Source organism: Zea mays, chromosome 3 (genome assembly GCF_902167145.1).
Source record: "Zea mays cultivar B73 chromosome 3, Zm-B73-REFERENCE-NAM-5.0, whole genome shotgun sequence".
Taxonomy (NCBI): Eukaryota; Viridiplantae; Streptophyta; class Magnoliopsida; order Poales; family Poaceae; genus Zea; species Zea mays.
In genome coordinates, this window is record NC_050098.1 from 90,618,251 (window position 1) to 90,638,622 (window position 20,372).

Sequence of the window (20,372 nt, forward strand, 5' to 3'; positions counted from 1 at the left end):
ATAGTACCACTATGTCAAAATTATTTCAAAATATTATAACATGATCATAAACCAAACTAATGTGTCCATGAATAGAATATTGCAAAAAACATAGAGAGAAATAAAAAACTAAGAATAAATATAAAATGGTAGGCTAAACACAAAAAATGTCTCCTTGTGAGCGCTTGAATCTAGGATCTCAGTCTCATAGTTAGCAGGTCAAACCATTGGGCTATTCAAATGTTTTCAATATGTACCCAGCGCTAATATATTTAAATGCATTAGCCTCCGCATTGCCAAACAAATTGGGTGCCAAAAAACATTTTTCGTCGTCATCACTAAAACAAACGCCGCTGGGACACAATTCCACTCATCCTCTTTCTCCCCCACTCCTCTTCTTTCTCCCCCACAATTTTCTCCAACCCTAATCGCCACCGCCAGGACACAACCGCCGTCGACGACCTGCCCCCTCGACCAGGTACCTCACCACCGCCGCTTGGACACATCCGCCGTCGACGACCTGCCCCCTAGACCAGGTACCTCAACGCCGCCCCCTTACCTCTCATCGCGTCGATGAGCTGCGTCGTCGCCGACTTCACTCGCCGCATCCCGCTCTATCTCATTGACATCCGCATTTCTCTCGCCCCTTCCACCTAACACGCCCCATCCACATTTCTCTCGCCAACCCCTAAACCCTAACCATCGCTGGATTTGGGTCATCGCAGACGACCTTGATGGTGAACATAAGGAGGCACAGAAGTCAGAAAGGTCCACAAGAAGAAGGTAAGCCACATGCCTAATACGGGTAGCACACCTTTATGCATTGGTATCTTGTGGTTCACTCTGCCTAATTCTTAGTTGCTAACTATTACCAAGCTGGATCTAACCAAACCTAGTGATGCTAGATACATCATTCATTTATCGACACACATGTGAGTGCATCAGTGTGTTTATAAAAATGGCATGGAAGTGCCAATGATGCACGCGAAAGAAATCCTCAACATAGTGTGTTTAATTGATTGATTGCTTCCATTGCCTTTTGCTTGTATTAGACCTTATGCAGCACAATCTAAGCCAGAATAATCGTGTACAATATCTTAGTGTTTAGTTATCCTGCACAAACAAGACACATTTGGTACAGTTGTGTTTGGTTCCTTACATTGTGTTATATGCAGTCACATCCATGTTTTAGTAGAGAACTTATGTTTCTAGTACTGGTTGAAAGAGATGAGAATATCTCCACTTTTTTTGTTCATCAGCTTGTGTAAATCTACATCGCCTAATCAATGTACTAGCTAGTACTTTGAACATTGTTTAAGCCTGCATAAAGATTTCCACAACCAAATAGGCGAAGTACACTGCAGAAGCCTGATACAGGCTAATGGAAGCCACCAAAGAGTACCATAATGCCTTTTTCCTTTACTTAGAAGCCAACGATTACGTAGATCAGGGGAAAAAGTACAGTTATAGTGCAACCACAATTATGAAATTGCAGAATCATAAGCAAGCTTCATTATACTGAATCTACACATCTTATCTATTTGCTCTACACATGGCACTATTACCTCTTTCCTCTTATCTTCCCTGCAAATAGTAGTACCTCTTAGCTTTTAGTAAAATCCTTTACATTATCTAATACGCACAGTGTGCTTGTTCTTATCTATCTTGCAAGTAGTTCAACATGAGCTAACTGATTATGAGAGAAGACGGGATAAACAAGTGGAGGAGAATATAAAGAAAATGCAAGATTTGGGTCTGAACAAATATACTTCTGTTCTAAATAAATCTTTATCACCATCTACATCAACAAAGGGGAAAAATGCAGCAAACAAGAAAATTAATTGTTCAGATTCGGATTCATATGTCTCTGTCTATCTCCTTGATGATGATGATCAAGGAGATACTGATGATGATGACACTGAATCTTATGAGCAGCCACAACCCCTGGCAATTAAGGTGCTCCTTCTATCTTCAAAGTAGTGGATGGCAAATAGTTGCATTGCATTTCAATGTTTTTAATCTGGTGTTTAATATATGCTCATGCTTTTAGATTCATCTTCTTTATTTCATACCTCTTAATTAATATATGGTCTTGCTTTTAAATGCACATGACTATTTTTTTGTGGACAGTATCCTAGAAGTGCTAGAAACACAACCCTTGCTTCAAAGAAGAAGAGAAACCCCAACATGGATCTAGGAATTAGGTTCAGCAAGAGAGTGAGGGCAGGCGAGGACACAAAGGGAAAACAACTGGACAGGATGACTAAAGTTATGCAAAGGAGACTGTCCATAGCTGTTGAGGAAGGCAAAAAAAGGCCACATGAACCTGTTCAAGCTGCCAAGTTTGCATCAGAGGCTGGCATCATTATTCGGGAAACCATGCCTATCCTAACTCGTTGGAAAGATTACAAGGACGACCAGAAATACTACAACAGCTTTGTGTCACAGCTAAATGTAAGTGCATTACTGATTCTATGGTTCACTTGTATACTGCTTAACCTGAATTGACTAACTATGGAATTTTCATATGCATAGGGGCGCTTGTCCGTTAACACTAAGGACAAGGCAACAAAGGAAGCTTGCACCGATATGCTACACTCTGCGGTAAAAAAACCAGCATTATCGGCTCAAGCAGCAATACTTCAATGGTGTACCTGCAAATGAGATTAGGACAACTTCTCCTGTATCTTACATGACTAATGAACAGTGTAGGGCATTAGTTGCAAAGTGGTCTGATCCAAAGAACATTGTATGGGTATCTTGTCATATATTCTTCTTTCACTATAAGTTTGCAAAGGATCTTCGCATATTGAACCTATGATCTAATCTGACATGTTCATTCTCTTGTAGGAAATAAGTGAAAAGAACAAGCAGAACCGCAGTCAAGTCAAGTTTCATCAGGCTACGGGTTCTCACTGCTATGTGGCACACTTACATGCATATGTAAGTAAATATTACCCTGTACTACTACCTGCACTTTTGCACTCAACAACTTCTATTGCATTTGATCTGAGCAAACTTCGATGTGATTGTTTATCCACGAAATAGAAGCAGAAGAGAAACATAGAAGAACCCAGCTTAGATCAGACTGAAGAACTAGATGCGGTGGACGCCTTCAAGACCTACCATACCAGCTCCAAACGTGTCCTGAGTGAATCGGCAAGAGAAGCACTTTTAAGTTCATTCGTTTGCTTTATTTAGTGTATTTTTTATGAGATCATATGAGGCAACACAGTTAATCATTCACTTGAAATATTGGGTAGAGATCAAACACATTTTGCAGGACAATATCTCTAACTAAGAAAGTTTTAGGAAGAGTTTTGCTACTCTCTACTATCCTTCCACCATTGATGAGTTTCACATTATTGTCAGCTCCAAATCTGCTATAATTTGTCATCACTAGATGTCACATCTTATCAGTTTTAAATTTTCAGAAAATAGAAATTTTATTGCCTGATTGTCCAACTGACAGTCTTCTGGAAAGGAACATGATATCAGAGATCATTTGTGCCTAAATCTCTGCATTTTTACCTCTCCAAAGCAAATGCCAACTGCAATCAGTTTCTGTCAGTGTAGCATTGGTTATTATTTCATTATAAACACCTTGTGTCATATGTCTTCCTCAAATTATTGCAATAACTAACAATTGTCATCTTGCTGTTGCTCATTAGCATTAACGTGTAACTGTTTTCTGTCCATGATATTTCAGTCTCATATGGAGGCTTTGAGGGCTGAACCTGTTGCTGAAGGTGAGATGCCAGCATCCAGTGTGCACCTTGTGTCCAAGGTGCTATCCCAGAGCAGCTCACACCATTTCCTGAAGAGCGTTGGCATCAAAACATCGGCATCCTCCAAGTCATCATCATCAAATCAAAGTGAGCTTCCGGAACAACTTGCAGCTGAAGCGACGGTTGCTGTTCAAGGTGAACTCGACCAACTCAAGAAGAAATGTGAAGAAGCTAAGGAACAGCAGGCGAGGACACAAAGGGAGTTTGAGGAGTACAAGAAGATAACAGAGAAGAACAACAAGGAGATGGAGGAGACCAATGTGCTCATCAAGAAGCTCTTGCCCTTGCATGGTAACGCTTCTTCTTCGACATGAGGGCCGCTGGTCAGAGCTGCTGTGTTTGGCCTGTTCTTTGACATGAGGGTACCCAAAAACTCAAGTTGATCGTGGGTGTCAACTTTTTATTATATGATGTTATGTTTGTGCAAACTCAACTGAAATGTGAAGTCAAGTGGTGATGTTGTGAACTGAGTTCAGTGTTGTCCACTTAGTGTGTATGCTCACTGGAATACTAGTTTTATTCATCTACGGAATATGGAATTGTGTGCTCATTCCTCTTTTCTAGTATCTTTTGCAATTTCCAATAAAATTATTCTCTGCACATCTGTGACCAAACTGGTGGCATATAATAAAACATATGCCACTGACGCTGACGTCAGCTGCCACGTCAGCGCTGACGTCATATGCCATCGGGACCCTTCCAAACGAATGTTAATGACCAAAACACGGCGCTATCTATGACGATACCGAACCGTCACAGAAAGCAAACGACGTTAACGACGCCGTCAGCTTGCCCGGGCAGACGACGGATTATGACGGAAAAGTGCCTTCCTCCATGACCAAACCTGATCGTCATAGAATGAATTCACTTCCATGACAACGCGTATTTCGTCACTGAATGGATACACATCGATGACAAAAATGGGAAGTCCGTCACAACACAACAAATGTGACGCGACCCCTATGACCAAATCAGAATCGTCACAAATTCGTCACAAATCTTTATTTGTGACGATACGCAATACGAACGTCATTGATGATAAGATCTCTACTAGTGTCTATTCTTGGTTAGCGGTCCTACAGTCAGCACGGCTTTGATACCACCTATGTCACACCCGGTTTTAGAACGTAAACCGAATGTGAACCATGTAGGTGCCAGGATCAGCAATTCACATACACAACAGTTACATAACTGGACATCATCACACAGTGCTAAAATAATAACATAAAAGATAGTAATAGTCGATTACATCATGATGTCTGATACATCCACATAGTCTTTAACAATAATCAAAGTGCAAAAACGAAACGTAGATACACGCGGACTTCACAGGTAGCCGACTGGGGGTTAGCCGCTAACCCACGCCTAGAACTCGTCGTACTCTTGGAACTCCTAGAAGTCTTCCTCCACGGCTTCATCTTCTTCTGAGAAGTGGTTGCAATGTGGACAACCTGGGGGGTTGGTGTGTAAAGCAAGGGTTAGTACACATCAATATACTCAACAATTGTCCCGTTTTGGCTGTAGTGGACTAGCTTTATATGGGGTTAAGTCAAGTGGTTGCTTTTAGTTGGTCAGGTTATTATTACTAGTAGAGAGCCGGGTTTTAACATTAACCCAAGTTGTTAACCCAAAAGTACCCTTTCCAAATGGAAAGAATACCACTTACCATTACCATAGTCATAATCAAAACCGTCATCCTCATCACCACCTGTAAACCAACCATCTCTGATCAAGTATCTCTAATCGCTGCAGCTCCCTTGGCCGCTCATAACCGTGAGCACGACTGATATATCAGTTTCATAACACTATGCAGAAGTTGCACACTTTACCCACAAGTCGTGATTCCCTTTCTACCCAGAGAGAGCTACTCTCCATTGACCACTATCTAGGTGGCCTGGCAGGGTATCACTATGAAGCCTTTACAAAGATTCCCCGAGGCTGTAGCTGCCCATTAGGTTTCATAAATGTACTGCACTCCTCCCCAAGGGAGCAATCCACCCTTGGCAGAGCGAGCCGCATACACCGAGCCCCATTGACGGCACGACGACGAAGCGAACTACACCCAGTTCCTCTAATTATTTAGCTAAGGACATCCCATACCACCCTCATGGTTGCACTATTTTCCCGGGCGGTCATCTAACGAATAGGTCCTTACGGAGAGGCACTCGAGAAACCGCTCGAGTCCCCCTTAAATGTCACAAGTATATCATCAGAATAAACAGGGAAACAGTGTATCATAGATAAATCTCATCATGTTCATTGATTAATGTGAAGCACTAGCATGAAGCTAAACCAAAATAACCCAACCCAAATAGGTAAGAAAGGACATGATAAACAAAAGCTATTCAATCCTTAGGTATAAATCATGTAAATGCGGAAAGTGAATTATAAAATGTATAGGACATAGATGGGTCAAGGGACACTTGCCTCCACCACCCAGCTGCTGCTCAGGGTCTTCTCCTGCGAGCTCTTCGGACTCCGCAACCAGACCATTATCTATGCGAGTGCAAACATACATTCATATCCTTGAATTAGGAAATAAACAGTACACCATACAAGAGAGCAGATCAATTGAACATGCACATGACATATGGTTTGTATTCGTAATTACGAGAAAGAGAAAAAGGAATCGCAACGGCTAAAGTTATAGTCGAGAAATAATACGTGCAGGCGTGCGATTAATCATTATAACATCTAATTCCACCTAGCCACACTAACAGGTATGAATCACATGCACTAATAGAGTGATACTTGGTTTTTGATTGGCTCACTACTCGGTTAGTCGTCATTTAGGTACGTAAAATAATTAATGTGAACGGTTCTAAGTGAAGTGGATTACTAATGTTAGACTGGGGTCATCTAGGGGGGTAGACGGAGTAGGCTAGGGGTAGACGGGGTGGTCTATGGGGGGTAGACGGGGTAGTCCATGGGGTGAGGGTAGACGGACGTCGTCAGAAACCCAACAATGTGCCACACGCACGTGAACACTAGTGAATGCTATGAAGGCGCGCTCAGGCTACCAAGTGTGAGCGGTTCGACGAACGCGCCGCGCGGTAATGCTAGGGGCTACCCCGGGACACATCGCGCCAAGGCACGCCGCACAAGGTTGTGTAGGCAGCCATGCTGGGGGCTCGTCGCGTGGGAACGCAGACAGCCATGTCGGGAGCCCGGCGAGCCGCACTAAGACGCTGCGCGCAGGACGGGGCCGCGCCGGGCAACCTGCGCACCACATCGGGCCGCGCTGGGGGCACCACGCGCCGTGGCGGGTCACACCAGGCGAGCAAACCATGCGCCACGCCGGACGAGTAGGCCGCGGGCATGGGGCCACGCAGCGCAGGGGCTGGACTGCGCCGGGGCAGGGGCTGTGCTGCGCAGAGTCGGGGAAGGGGCCGTGTCGTGATGAGCCGGTCGCGCCGGGCAGCGGCGAGTGGGACGCCGCGAGCAGCGCCGGGCCGGGCCGCTTCGGGGGCACCAGGCCGCCGCGAGCAGCGCTGGGCCACGCCGAGCGCCGTGCTGGGGCCACGTCGCGCGCACAGGGCCGTGTCGCGCAGGCCGCAAGCGGGCAGGCCACGCGCCGTGCGCCGTGCCGCGAGCCCCACGGCAGCGCGCCGGGCGGGCCGCACCGGGAGGGGGTCACGAGGGAGGACGCGCCGCGAGGAACGAGGAGGAGGGAGGTGGAGGGAGAGAGGGGCGAGCTCACCGCGGGGACGAAGACGGCGCGGGCGGCTCCGAGGCGCGGGGATGGCTACGAGTGGCTGGGCGATGGGGAGGAGGGAAGGGGTGCTGGGCGATGTGGGAGGGAGAAGGGAGCAGGGGCGTCGGGCTAAGCGGAGGAGGTGGGTGCGCGCAGGCCCACCAGGCAGGGGCGTCGGGCTAAGCGGAGCAGCCGTTTGGAGAGGCGGCTGCGCGGGGGGGGGGGGGGGGGGGGGGGGTTACGCCGAGCTGGGCCGTGGACGCGCGCCCGCCGTGGGCCAAGGCGCGGAGCTGGGCCGCGCGCGGGAAGGGGGCGGCTGGGCCGCGGGCATCGGCCAGGTGGGCCGAGGGGGTGCGGGGGCGCCGGCCAGGTGGCCCGTGGGCAGGTTGCCGGGCGAGCCCAAGATGGAGGGGGAGTTTCTTTTTTCTATTTTTGTTCCTGTTTTAGCCCTAATTCATCACTAGAATGCATGTTTCACAAACCCTCTCAACATACAAACAAATTGCATGGTTCGGCATGATGCAACAACCAAAAGGATTATTCCTAGGGTTTACTTATACATAGATATCGAATTAACTCTCGCTAGAATTTTGAAAAGGGGTAAGGTATAGCGAAAAGAAATGGGAAAAAGAAAGGTAACATCCGAATTTGGCGAGCGTCGGAGAGAAGAATTTTATCTCTCAAATTCGAGGCGTTACACTGGGTCTCTTTCAACCCTTTCCCTCTCTCAAACGGTCACTTAGACCGAGTGAGCCTTCTTAATCTCACGGGTCACTTAGACCCCGCAAGGACCACCACACAATTGGTGTCTCTTGCCTTGCTTACAAAGCACTTGACAGTAAGAATTGAAAAGAAAAGGAAGGCCAAGCCAAGCAAACAAGAGCAACAAAGGAACACAAGAAATCCTCTCACAAGTCCTAATGTACTAGAGTTGATTTGGGGACTTTGAGTGGATCGATCGCTTTGATTGTGTCTTGGAGTGAAGTCTATTGCCCTTGTATTGAATGCAATGTTCAGAATGCTTGGATGCTTGGAGTTGTGGTGGTTGGGGGTATTTATAGCCCTCAACCACCAACAAGCCGTTGGGGAAGGCTGCTGGCGTTGGGCGCACCAGACAGTCTGGTGCGCCACCGGACAAGCACTGTAGCTGTCCGGTGCGCTGCCACGTCACCCAACCATTAGGGTATTGGAACAGTCGACCTTTGGAGGCTTTGTCCTCATGCGGCACCGGATAGCCCGGTGCGCCACCGGATAGGTCCTGTTCACTGTCCGGCGCACTGTTCTTCACTGTTCACGCGTCAGGGCGCCGTTGCAGTCGTCCGTTCCGCTGGATAGCCATTGCTCCGCTGGTGCACCGGACAATCCGGTGAATTATAGCGGAGTGCGCATGTTGAAACCCGAGAGTGGCTGGTTCATCGTTGTACGGACATGGTGCACCGGACACTATCCGGTGGCACACCAGACAGTCCGGTGCGCCAGTCCACATCACACTTGGTTTCTTTGCTCCTTTGAATTTGGATCCTTAACTTGTATATTTATTGTTTTGAGTTGAACCTTTTTGCACCTGTAGAACATGTATTCTAGAGCAAACTAGTTAGTCCATATATTTGTGTTGGGCATTCAACCACCAAAATTAATTGTGGGAAAATGTTAACCCTATTTCCCTTTCATTATACATATAATCAATTATGGAGGTTATTAAAATAATTGATAAGTGACAAATAAATAAAACTTTGCATCATGCTAGAATTTTTATTGTGAATTAAATTTGAATAGAAATCCAAATCTAGATTCGGATTTGAAAATTCGAAAATCGAAATAGAAAATAAAAAATAAGAAAAAAGGAAAAAACATACCTAGGCCTAAACCTTTACCTCGGCCCACAACCCCTTTTCCCTTCCCTCCACCTGCACACGTCGACAAGCAGGACCCAAGTGTCCGCCTCACCTTACCTCCCATCTACTATTGGTCTGTCATTCTTTGTCGAGTGTCCCAAACACTCAGTAAAGACCTATTTACACTCGTCAATGTATTTTTCGAGTGTTACACTTAGCAAAGAACATTCGAAAAATATTTTATCGGTAACAAATTTTTTTGCTGAGTACTTTTTTTCGGGCACTCAACAAAGACTACGGCAGTGTCAAAAAACGCTCGACAAATTAAGAATCGCAAAAAAATCGAAATAAACAGCAAAACTTTCTTTTAATTTGGGAAATAACCCCCAACCATCACCATTGCACTAACCATTATCCTATCATTTTTCATCATTTTTTGAACTCAATTCAAGTGTTTTATGACCGGTGTGAGATTCGAACTCGCAAACCCCTCTCTTGTGCAACCTCCTCTACCACTACACCACTATATTACTTGTGTCTATATTATGTTTTCCTTCCCCATGTATTATAACAAACCAAGAGTAAAATAATTATTTGAGGCACTAAATGAATTTAAATGAAAATGGTGTTGTAACACCCTGAATTTAGGGGTATAAAATTTCTTCTCTAATATCTACCAAATTCAGATGTTACCTCTTTTCCTTTCTCTATAGATTTTCTTTCTCTTCCTTTTAATAGAGTTTGTTTATTTATTTGAGAGATGTATTATTTCCTTAGTATATTAAAAACCTATGGGAGATATGAATTGTTGCATCACGCTGAGCTTAAACATTGTTTTTTGGTTGATTCACATGTTTGAAATATTTAAATTTGAATTTGTGGTTTGGCTGGATTTGAATAAAAAGAGGAAATAAAAATAAAAGGAATTAGAAATTCAAAAGAAAAAAGGAAAAACCAAAAGTAGCCCAAACCTCCCCTTCTCTCTCTCTCTGCCCGCACACGCACCCGCCCTCTCTCTCCCTCTGCCAGGCGGGCCCAACCTGTCGGCGCCGCTCGCTCTCGCGCGCGCCCCCGCTCTCCCTCTCTCTCTCTCTACGTGTCAACATTGTTACCCATTTGCTCTGCGCGCTCCTCTCTCTCTCTCTCTCTGCGCCGTTGGGCCGCCATGTCAGCTCCGTCATCCCCGCAAACCACCGGTGACCCTCACGCACGCACGCTGAGAAAGCGGTCCACGTCGCCTACCCACATCCTCATCCTATCAAGCTTTGTTTTGGGTTTATCGTTTTAGCTTTCTAACTCTGCGACCGCAATTGCTTTTGTGCTTCGGCTTTGTGTTGCAATCATCACCAAAATGGCCGAATAGAAGAAAAGCGTGGATCCTGCACTCGCTGATTTCTATGAAGCCATAGAGAGGACCAATGTTGAGAAAATTACCGATGAGATGTTAGCTGGGTTGTCTGGAGACTCAAGTGACAACGAGTGTTTTGATATAGAATGTGACAACAATGATGCCGAAGATCGGCCATGGAGGCCAAGTCATGTTGTGTTTGGAAAATCCACCGTTAAGAGGGGACAGATTAAAGCAATGAAGGGTAAATATTTTCATGATATATCTATTGTGAGGGTTGGAGGAGAGAACACTATTCCTCTTCCTGAAGTTAATAAAGTGGTTGTTTTCAAGAGCTTTATGAAGGTTGGCCTTCGGTCTCCTCTGCATAGAATGTTGGTTGAAGTGTTAAATCGATTTGAAATATACCTTCATCAACTTACTCCCGAAGCTTTAATTAAAGTCGAAATTTTTATTTGGGCGATGAGAAGCCAGGGGTTGGAACTGGACGCTGTTTGTTTTTGCAACATTCACGAGTTGTCTTATCAAACGAGGGCCACTGGGAAGGAATAGTACCAGAACAACTTCAGATGTTATAGCTTCGTGTACCGGTCTGATGTGAGGTGTCATGTGCCAACATTTTGGAAAAAGTGGTCGGGCTCATGTATGAAGTAATGGTTTTATGTTAAAAATGATTCGAGTGAGAGGGAGGACGTGAAGGGCGTAATACAGTGCCCCATATGATCGTGCTTCGGCATTAGAAGACCTTCGATCGCGGGTGATAACAAAGCTCAAGCATGTCTACTGGCCTTCAACACAGTGTGCAGCTACATACTAGGGGAATCTTTGTAAAGGCTACATAGTGAATTCCTGGCCATTCACCTCTATAGTGAAGATCGGGTCTTGCAAACCCAGGCTGGAAAGGGATCACGGCTCGTGGGTAAAGTGTGCAACCTCTGTAGAGTGTTAGAAACTGGTATATCAGCCATGCTCACGGTTATGAGCAACCTTGGGAGGTCCTTTGATTAGAGTTACTCTATATACTTTTATGATGATGCTTAATGATGGTGATTATAATTATTGAAAGGGAAATAGGGTCAAACCTTTTCCTATAAATATTTTGGTGGTTGAATTGCCCAACACAAATATTAGACTAACTAGTTTGCTCTAGATTATATGTTCTACAGGTGCCAAAGTTTCAGCACAAACCAATAAAAAGATTAAAGTTAGGGTTCAAAAGAAAGAAGCAAAAGAAACCAAACTGAACCCTAGTCTGGCGCATTGGACTGTCCGGTGCACCACCGGATAGTGTCCGGTGCACCAGGGTGGATCGACTTCAAACTCTTCACCTTCGGGTTTCTGAGGCCGTGCTCCGCTATAATTATCGGACTATCCGGTGGGTCACCGGACTGTCCGGTGTGCTAGCGGAGCAACGGTCGCCAGCGCAACGGTCGACTCCAACGGTCAACTGACAACTGAACAGTGCGCGGACAGTTCGCGCAGAGTCAGAGCAGCCGCCAGAAGGCGCACCGGACAATGACTAGTACCTGTCTAGTGCGGCATCGGACTGTTAAAGCTCCAACGGTCGAAACCGTCAGAACCCTAATGGTTGGGTGACGTGGCTAGCGCACCAGACAATGTCTGGTGGCACACCGGACTGTCCGGTGCGCTCATCGACAGCAGCCCTCCCCAACGGCTGTTTTGGTGGTTATGGCTATAAATACCCCCAACCACCACCATTCAAGGCATCCAAGCATTCACTACTCCTCAGTCAATACAAGAGCAATACACAACACTACAAGACACAAATCAAAGCCTCCGATCAAATCAAAGTCCACAATTCAACTCTAGTTTTTAGGACTTGTGAGAAGGTCGACTTGTGTTCTTTTGTTGCTCTTATTGCTTGGGTGGCTTTCTTCTTTCTCTCATTCTTACTCTCAAAACCTTGTAAGCGAAGCAAGAGACACCAATTGTGTGGTGGTCCTTGCAGGGTCTAAGTGACCCGGGAAATCAAGGAAGGAAGCTCACTCGGTCTAGGTGACCATTTGAGAGAGGGAAAGGGTTGAAAGAGACCCGGTCTTTGTGAACACCTCAACAGGGAGTAGGTTTGCAAGAACAGAACCTCGGTAAAACAAATCACTGTGTCATCCGCTCTATTTCCTTGGTTGATTTGTTTTCGCCCTCTCTTTCGGACTCGTTTTATTTCTAACGCTAACCCCTGCTTGTAGTTGTGCTTAAAGTTTATAAATTTCAGATTTGCCTATTCACCCCCCTCTAGGCGACTTTCAATTGGTATCAGAGCCTGTTACTTCATTACAGTTAAACTACTCGAAGTGATGTCGGGAAAACACGCCAAGAAGGAGATCGTGACCGGCGGTAACAAGTCTACAAGCCACGGGAAGGCTCCATCGGGGGAGTCCGGCAACAAAATGAATGGATCCCCTTCACATACCAAGACGCATCAGATTGGCGACAAGAAAAAGAAGATGAAGAAAGTGGTCTACTACGAGACTGATTCTTCGTCACCATCCACTTTCGGCTCCGACGCGCCGTCCGTCACTTCTAAGCGCCATGAGCGCAAGAAGTTTAGTAAGATCCCCTTACGCTATCCTCGCATTTCCAAACGCACTCCTTTACTTTCCGTCCCATTAGGCAAAGCACCCATTTTTTACGGTGAAGATTATTGTATGTGGAGTGATAAAATGAGGCATCACATAACCTCACTCCACGCTAGCATTTGGGACATTGTTGAGTTTGGAGCGCAGGTACCATCCGTAGGGGATGAAGGATATGATTCGGACGAGGTTGCCTAAATCCGACATTTTGATTCCCAAGCCACCACTATACTCCTCGCCTCTCTATGTCGAGAGGAGTATAACAAGGTGCAAGGGCTAAAAGTGCCAAGGAGATTTGGGATGTACTAAAGACCGCGCATGAAGGGGATGAGGTGACCAAGATCACCAAGCGGGAAACGATCGAGGGGGAGCTCGGTCGATTCATCCTCAACCAAGGAGAGGAGCCACAAGCAATGTACAACCGGCTCAAGACCTTGGTCAACCAAGTGCGCAACCTTGGAAGCACAAAATGGGATGACCATGAAATGGTCAAGGTTATTCTAAGATCACTCGTTTTTCGTAATCCTACACAAGTTCAATTAATTTGTGGTGATCCTAGATATAAGCTAATGTCTCCTGAGGAAGTAATAGGAAAGTTTGTGAGCTTTGAGTTAATGATCAAAGGCTCCAAACAAATTGTCGAGCAAGGCGACACCTCCACACCCGAGGTGCAACCCGTCGCATTCAAAGCGACGGAGGAGAAGAAAGAAGAGTCTACATCAAGTAGGCTCCCCATCGATGCCTCCAAGCTCGACAAAGAGGAAATGGCGCTCATCATCAAGAGCTTCCGCCAAATCCTCAAGCAAAGGAGGGGGAAGGACTATAAACCCCGCTCCAAGAAAGTTTGCTATAAATGTGGTAAGCTCGGTCATTTCATTGCTAAATGTCCATTATCAAGTGATAGTGACAGGGGCAATGACAAGAAGGGAAGAAGGAAGGAGAAGAAGAAGTACTACAAGAAGGGCGGCAATGCCCACGTGTGTCGGGAATGGCTCCAATGAGAGCTCCACCGACTCCTCCTCCAACGAGGACGCCGCCAACATCGCCGTCACCAAAGGCCTCCTCTTCCCCAATGTCGGCCACAAGTGCCTCATGGCAAAGGACGGCAAAAAGAAGGTAAAATCTAGAGCCTCCACTAAATATACAACATCTAGTGATGAGGGTAGCTCTAGTGAAAATGAGGATGATTTACGTGCCCTTTTTGCCAACTTAAACATGCAACAAAAAGAAAAATTGAATGAATTGATAGGTGCCATTCATGAGAAGGATGAACTCTTGGATAGCCAGGAGGAATTCCTTATTAAGGAAAACAAAAAGCATGTTAAAGTAAAAAATGCCTATGCTCAGGAAGTAGAGAAATGTGAAAAATTAACTAGTGATCTTAGCATTTGCCATGACACTATCTCTAACCTTAGAATTGAAAAGGCCAAATTAATTGCTAAGGTTGAGAAATTAAATGTTTGTGATGATTCTCTTGTCAACCTTAAAAATGATAATGCTAGTTTGATTGCTAAGATTGACAAGTTGAATGAATCATTTTCTAGCCTTAAGATTGAGAATGATAAACTAATTTCTGAGGCTAAAGATTTAAATGTTTGCAATGTTTCTATTTCTAATCTTAGAAATGATAATGTCATGTTACATGCTAAGATTTATGAATTAAATGCTTGCAAACCCTCTACATCCACTGTCGATCATGTTTCTATTTGCATGAGATGTAGAGACATTAATGTTGATGCTATCCATGATCACCTAGCTTTAATTAAACAACAAAATGATCACATAGCACAACTAACTAGTAAAATTAATGAGCATGAGATAGAGAATGAAATTTTTAAATTTGCTAGAAGCATGCTCTATAATGGGAGATGCTCTGGCATTAGGGATGGCATTGACTTCCAACAGGGAGACAATGTCAAGCTTAATGCCCCTAAGAGATTGTCCAATTTTGTTAAGGGCAAGGCTCCCATGGCACAGGATAACGAGGGTTACATTTTATATCCTGTTGGTTATCCTGAGCATAAAATTAGGAGAATTCATTCTAGGAAGTCTCATTCTAGTTCTCATCATGCTTTTATGTATAAGAATGAGACATCTAGTTCTAGGCATTCTACCCATGTTAAAATGCCTAAAAAGAAATCTCCTATTGCATCAAATGAACCTAACATTTCATTTAAAACTTTTGATGCATCATATGTTTTAACTAACAAATCCGGCAAAGTAGTTGCCAAATATGTTGGGGGCAAACACAAGGGCTCCAAGACTTGTGTTTGGGTACCCAAGGTGTTGTTTCTAATGTGAAAGGACCCAAGACCGTTTGGGTACCTAAGAACAAGGCCTAAACTTGTTTTGTAGGTTTATGCATCTGGGGGCTCAAGTTGGATCATTGATAGCGGATGCACAAACCACATGACAGGGGAGAAAAGGATGTTCTCCTCCTACGAGAAAAACGAAGACCCCCAAAGAGCTATCACATTCGGGGATGGAAATCAAGGTTTGGTCAAAGGACTTGGAAAAATTGCTATATCATCTGACCATTCCATTTCCAATGTTTTTCTTGTAGATTCTTTAGATTACAACTTGCTTTCAGTTTCTCAATTATGCAAAATGGGTTACAACTGTCTTTTTACGGATATAGGTGTTACTGTCTTTAGAAGAAGTGATGATTCAGTAGCATTTAAGGGAGTATTAGAGGGTCAGCTATACTTAGTTGATTTTAATAGAGCTGAACTCGATACTTGCTTAATTGCTAAGACTAATATGGGTTGGCTCTGGCATCACCGACTAGCCCATGTTGGAATGAAGAATCTTCACAAGCTTTTAAAGGGAGAACACATTTTGGGACTAACAAATGTTCATTTTGAGAAAGACAGGATTTGTAGCGCATGTCAAGCAGGGAAGCAAGTTGGTACCCATCACCCACACAAGAACATCATGATGACCGATAGGCCGCTTGAGCTACTCCACATGGATTTATTCGGCCCGATCGCTTACATAAGCATCGACGGGAGTAAGTATTGTCTTGTAATTGTGGATGATTATTCTCGCTTCACTTGGGTGTTCTTTTTGCAGGAAAAATCACAAACCCAAGAGACTTTAAAGGGATTCTTGAGACGAGCTCAAAATGAGTTTGGATTAAGGATCAAGAAAATAAGAAGCGACAATGGGATGGAGTTCAAGAACTCTCAAATAGAAGGCTTTCTTGAGGAGGAGGGCATCAAGCATGAGTTCTCTTCTCCCTACACACCTCAACAAAATTGTGTAGTGGAGAGGAAGAATAGAACTCTTTTGGACATGGCAAGGACCATGCATGCTTGATGAGTACAAGACTCCGGACCAGTTTTGGGCGGAAGCAATCAACACTGCTTGCTACTCCATCAACCGACTCTACCTTCACCGAATCCTCAAGAAGACATCTTATGAACTCCTCATCGGTAAAAAGCCCAATGTTTCATATTTTAGAGTCTTTGGTAGCAAATGCTTTATTCTTGTTAAAAGAGGTAGAAAATCTAAATTTGCTCCTAAGGCTGTAGAAGGCTTTTTACTTGGTTATGACTCAAACACAAGGGCATATAGAGTCTTCAACAAATCCACTGGATTAGTTGAAGTTTCTTGTGACATTGTGTTTGATGAGACTAATGGCTCTCAAGTAGAGCAAGTTGATCTTGATGAGCTAGATGATGAAGAGGCTCCATGCGTCGCACTAAGGAACATGTCCATTGGGGATGTGTGTCCTAAGGAATCTGAAGAGCCTCCACAAGCACAAGATCAACCATCAACTTCCATGCAAGCATCTCCACCAACCCAAGATGAGGATCAAGCTCAAGATGATGAAAATGAAGATCTAGAAGATGAGCCACCTCAAGAGAAGGACAATGATCAAGGGGGAGATGATAATGATCAAGACAAGGAAGATGATCAAGAAGAACAGGGTCAAAGACCGCCACACCCAAGAGTCCACCAAGCGATACAAAGAGATCACCCCGTGAACTCCATCCTCGGCGATATTCATAAGGGGGTAACCACTCGATCTTGTGTCGCTCATTTTTGTGAAAATTACTCTTTTGTGTCTTCTATTGAGCCATATAGGGTGGAAGATGCATTAAGAGGTTCGGATTGGGTGTTGGCAATGCAAGAGGAGCTCAACAACTTCACGAGGAATGAGGTATGGCATCTTGTTCCACGTCCTAATCAAAATTTTGTAGGAACCAAGTGGGTCTTCCGCAACAAGCAAGATGAGCATGGTGTGGTGACAAGGAACAAAGCCTGACTTGTAGCCAAGGGATATTCACAAGTCGAAGGTTTGGATTTCGGTGAAACCTATGCACCTGTAGCTAGGCTTGAGTCAATTCGTATATTACTTGCCTATGCTACTTACCATGACTTTAAGCTTTATTAAATGGACATGAAAAGTGTCTTCCTCAATGGACCAATCAAGGAAGAGGTCTATGTTGAGCAATAACCTCCTGGCTTTGAAGATAGTGAGTACCCTAACCATGTGTATAAACTCTCAAAGGCGCTTTATGGGCTCAAGCAAGCCCCAAGAGCATGGTATGAATGCCTAAGAGATTTTCTTATCACTAATGGCTTCAAAGTCGGAAAAGCCGATCCTACACTCTTTACTAAAACCATTGCAAATGATTTGTTTGTATGCCAAATTTATGTTGACGATATCATATTTGGGTCTACTGACAAATCTACATGTGAAGAGTTTAGTAGGATTATGATTCAAAAATTCGAGATGTCAATGATGGGGGAGTTAAAGTATTTCCTAGAATTTCAAGGGAAGCAACTCCAAGAGGGCACCTTCATCAGCCAAACGAAGTACATTCAAGACATACTCACCAAGTTTGGAATGAAGGATGCCAAGCCCATCAAGACACCCATGGGAACTAATGGGCATCTCGACCTCAACATGGGAGATAAATCCGTAGATCAAAAGATATACCGGTCGACGATAGGATCTTTAGTCTATTTATGTGCATCTCGACCGAATATTATGCTCTTCGTATGCATGTGTGCAAGATTCCTACATCTAAGTTTGAGATATTTAGTTCACCTTAGGGCCGTGAAAAGAATCTTGAGATATTTAGTTCATACATCTAAGTTTGGTCTTTGGTACCCCAAGGGATCCACCTTTGATTTAATAGGTTATTCAGATGTTGATTGGGCAGGGTGTAAAATTGATAGAAAGAGCACATCAGGGACTTGTCAGTTCTTGGGAAGATCCCTGGTGTCTTGGGCTTCAAAGAAATAAAATTCAGTAGCTCTTTCTACCGTCGAAGCCGAGGACATTGCCGCAGGCCATTGTTGCGCGCAATTGCTTTGTATGAGGCAAACCCTTAGGGACTATGGCTACAAATTTAGCAAAGTCCCTCTCCTATGTGATAATGAGAGTGCAGTCCACATGGCGGATAATCCCGTTGAACACAGCCTCACTAAGCACATAGCCATTCGGTATCACTTTTTGAGGGATCACCAACAAAGGGGGGATATCGAGATTACTTATGTTAGCACCAAAGAACAATTAGCCGATATCTTTACCAAACCTCTAGATGAGAAAACCTTTACCAAACTTAGGAATGCGCTAAACATTCTTGATTCTCGGAACTTTGATTGATACTTTGCACACATAGCTCATTTATATACCTTTAATCATATCTCTTTTATGTCTACGACTAATGTGTTTTCAAGTGTATTCCTATGCTAAGTCGTAGATTGAAAGGGAAATGGAGTCTTCAGCGAAGACAAGGCTTCCGCTCCACTCTATCAGTATTATTTACCCTTCGCCGTCACTCCGCACCGCTCTCCACTTTGGTATAATCTTCACTCATATTCATTTGTACCATTGGGTAGAAAGTAAAAAGGGCTCTACAGACTCCGTTTTTGGCGATTCATGCCGAAGGGGGAGAAAGTATTAGCCCAAAGCAAAAGGACCGCACCACCACCAATTTCAAAGTTTTAAAATGAAGTTTTCAATTGGTATCTTATGATGAAATATTTAAAGGAGGATTTTTCAGTTGGTTAGTATTTTAAAATTAGTAGTTAATCTTCTTTCAATTGGTAAAACCCTCTTGAGCACTAAGAGGAGAATTTCATTCAGGGGGAGTTTGTTTAAGTCAAAGGAAAAGCATTTGAAACAGGGGGAGAAAATTTCAAATCTTGAAAATGCTTCTTGCAGTCTTATTCATATACCTTTGACTATTTGCAAAAGGATTTTGAAAAGATTTTCCAAAAGAATTTGCAAAAACAAAACAAGTGGTGCAAGTGTGGTCCAAAATGTTAAAATAAAAGAAAGCAATGCATACATATCTAATGAAAATATAAATTGGTTTAATTCCAAGCAACCTTTGCACTTACCTTATGCAAACTAGTTCAATTATGCACTTATATATTTGCTTTGGTTTGTGTTGGCATCAATCACCAAAAAGGGGGAGATTGAAAGGTAAATAGGATCAAACCTTTTCCTATAAATATTTTGGTGGTTGAATTGCCCAACACAAGTATTGGACTAACTAGTTTGCTCTAGATTATATGTTATACAGGTGCCAAAGGTTCAGCACAAACCAATAAAAAGATTAAAGTTAGAGTTCAAAAGAAAGGAGCAAAAGAAACCGAAGTGAACCCTGGTCTGGCGCACCGGACAGTGTCTGGTGCACCACCAGACAGTGTCCGGTGCACCAGGGTGGATCGACTTCAAACTCTTTACTTTCGGGTTTCTGAGGCCGCGCTCCGCTATAATTCACTGGACTGTCCGGTGGATCACCGGACTGTCCGATGTGCCAGCGGAGCAACGGCCGCCAGCGCAACGGTCGACTCCAACGGTCGACTGACAACTGAACAGTACGCGGACAGTTCGTGCAGAGTTAGAGCAGCCGCCAGAAGACGCACCAGACAGTAAAGAGTACCTGTCCGGTGCGACACCGGACTATCCGGTGCCCCAAGCTGTCAGAGCTCCAACGGTCGAAACCGTCAGAATCCTAACGGTTGGGTGACGTGGCTGGCGCAACGGACAGTTGTAAGGCCCAAAATGTGTATAAGAAAATAATAATAATATAATAATGATTGAAAGTTTGGATTAAACCCTAATTTGAAGTTTGGATTTGAAACTAGGAAGTGAGACGAGAAAGAGAT

General features: G+C 44.2%; 1 protein-coding gene across 3 annotated transcripts; it reads left to right on the forward strand.

Annotated features, from left to right (window-relative positions):
- The first annotated feature begins 331 nt into the window (after positions 1-331).
- LOC103650381 (uncharacterized) lies at positions 332-4,330 on the forward strand. Of its 3 annotated transcripts, XM_023301976.1 has the most exons (6): positions 332-515; positions 705-762; positions 2,110-2,433; positions 2,515-2,583; positions 2,830-2,922; positions 3,689-4,330. In XM_023301976.1, the coding sequence occupies exons 3-6, from the start codon at positions 2,167-2,169 to the stop codon at positions 4,079-4,081; spliced, it is 822 nt and encodes a 273-aa protein (XP_023157744.1). In that variant the 5' UTR covers positions 332-515; positions 705-762; positions 2,110-2,166; the 3' UTR covers positions 4,082-4,330. The 3 variants fall into 3 exon arrangements, 2 of the variants coding, with proteins under 2 accessions (XP_023157744.1, XP_023157743.1); XM_023301975.2 differs by lacking the exons at positions 332-515; positions 705-762 and adding an exon at positions 782-1,935; XR_002750293.2 differs by having other exon boundaries at positions 332-762; positions 2,515-2,922; positions 3,028-4,330.
- The last annotated feature ends 16,042 nt before the right edge of the window (positions 4,331-20,372 follow it).

Coding starts and splice junctions, on each gene's coding strand:
- LOC103650381 (XM_023301975.2), top strand. CDS start 1,720: ATGCAAGATTTGGGTCTGAACAAATATACTTCTGTTCTAAATAAATCT. Junction 1,936..2,109: donor CACAACCCCTGGCAATTAAG/GTGCTCCTTCTA, acceptor TTTTGTGGACAG/TATCCTAGAAGTGCTAGAAA. Junction 2,923..3,688: donor TGGCACACTTACATGCATAT/GTAAGTAAATAT, acceptor ATGATATTTCAG/TCTCATATGGAGGCTTTGAG.